We start from the raw sequence: 1,895 nt of genomic DNA, 5'->3' as shown, positions 1-1,895 counted from the left end.
AGGACAGAGTGGAACTGCCCCACAGGGTCTCCAAGGCTGTCAATCTTCACAGAAGCAAAGCCCAAACCAAACCCACTGCCCTGGAGTCCATTCTGACTCACAGCACCCCTAGAGGACAGAGTGGAACTGCCTCACAGGGTTTCCAAGGCTGTAAGGCTTTACGGAAGTGGATTGCCACATCTTTCTCCTGAAGAGGGGCTGATGGGTTCAAACCACTGACCTTTTGGTTAGCGGGCCAATGCCTTAACCACAGTGCCATCAGAGTAGTCAATAAATGCTAGTTCTCCCTGTCTCCCTTAGGGGTGCCAAAGCCAAGTAAATTAATATATGTGAAAACATTTGGAAGACTTTAAAGTGGTTGGCAAATGTCTTACATAATTTTTTTTTATCATATAACTGAAAATGTTACTGCCCGTTGTTGTTAGATACCATTGAGTCAATTCCTGACTCATCGCAATGCTGTGTGACAGAGTAGAACTGTCCCATAGGGTTTTCTAGGGTGTCATCTTGAAGGAAGAAAAATCACCAGGTCTTTCTCCTGTGCAGCAGCTGAGTGGGTTTGAACTGCCAACCTGTGTGTAGGTAGCCAAGCACTTAAATGTTATGTGAGCTACCAGAGCTCAAGACAACAATTGCCAGCAGGTCAATTCTGACTTAGGACGACCCAACAGGACAGAGTGGAACTGCCCCTTAGGTTTCCAAGGCTGTAATATGTACGAGAGCAGGTCAGCAGGTCTTTGTCCTGCAGAGTGGCAGGTAGGTTTGAACCGCCGACCTTCTGCTCAGCAGCGAAGCGTTTAAGATCTGTGCCAGCAGGACTCCCTTCCTGACCATGAAGGGTCATACTTTCACACCAGAGGCGATTGGTGTTCCTGAAGCTCTTCGGCCACAATGAGGAACAAGCCGGATGCTACAGAGGTGGTTTATTAATGAATGAATCCATACAGTAAAGGAATGCCAACACTCAGAATCCCAGGTCGGAAAACGGCAGAAGCAAAAATCAGCCAATCAGGCAGAAGGCTAATTAACAGTCACAAGTTGCTAGGAAAAAGATTACTACAATAATAAATAGAAATAGGCACTTCAGTAACCATTGGCAGATTATGTAGATCTGGACGCAAAACTAAGATGAGCTCGTTCTTAGCACTAGAATAAGAATTTTAGAGTTAAACGAACTTCAGCCTGCCTTGTCCACAGTCTATTTTAATTTGTTAAATAGAATTCTACAAGTAAGTAACTCAGTCTTGAGATGCAATGACTTGGGATGTTGGTAGAGAATTGAACGCTCAGGGTGTCTCACTTGAAGTCGACCCTGAGTTTTCTTATGAACTGAGCCCCCTCTCTCCCGCCCCTTCTCGCAGTCAGGCTCCTGTTCATCTTTGCAGTGGTCCCGCTCTCGGTGCTGCGGTCCATGCTGTCCAAAGCGGTTCGTCCCACCGAACAAGGTGAGCTTCACCGGCTTAAGGAGGGGGATGAAGGGACAGTCTGTCCCAACACAGGTCTGCGCCTGATCCACGTTTGATTCTCGATGCTTCGGCAGCTTGGGCGATCCACTTCTGTAGCGCCGCGGAAACCCAAGGAGGGGTCGCCGTGAGTCGGATCTGACTCCACGGCAGTGGGTATGTCAGGAAAGGGCTCTAGAGGGCTCGCGCTGCCCGGGAGGCTGGGAGGCCTCAGGGCTGAGGGGATACACCCCCTGGGAGCTGAGAAGGCCCCTCCTCTACGGGACTGCACTCTGGCGACTGAGTCCCCCCAACTCCCAGCCCAAACAGCTCCGGGCTCTTCCGTTGAGTGCCTGGGGGATCGGCGTCCTCAGACCCTTCTTCTCAGGGTGCCTACCTCTAGGCCAACAAAAACGCACTGCCGTCGAGTCGGATCCGACTCATAGCGACCCC

The 1,895-nt window shown here is 50.2% G+C and overlaps 1 protein-coding gene across 1 annotated transcript in view; it reads left to right on the top strand.

The window, feature by feature from the left end:
• The window catches only part of SLC46A3 (solute carrier family 46 member 3), a 9,451-nt gene extending 7,929 nt beyond the window's left edge, over positions 1-1,522 (top strand). The window contains exon 3 of the mRNA XM_007955787.1: positions 1,362-1,522. Coding sequence (XP_007953978.1) covers positions 1,362-1,522 — 161 coding nt within the window. The remainder of the gene's footprint in view (positions 1-1,361) is intronic.
• The last annotated feature ends 373 nt before the right edge of the window (positions 1,523-1,895 follow it).

This window comes from Orycteropus afer, unplaced genomic scaffold, assembly GCF_000298275.1.
Source record: "Orycteropus afer afer isolate SDZICR_OR568_19922 unplaced genomic scaffold, OryAfe1.0 scaffold00540, whole genome shotgun sequence".
Lineage (NCBI taxonomy): Eukaryota > Metazoa > Chordata > Mammalia > Tubulidentata > Orycteropodidae > Orycteropus > Orycteropus afer.
This window is presented reverse-complemented; position numbering and strand designations above follow the sequence as displayed.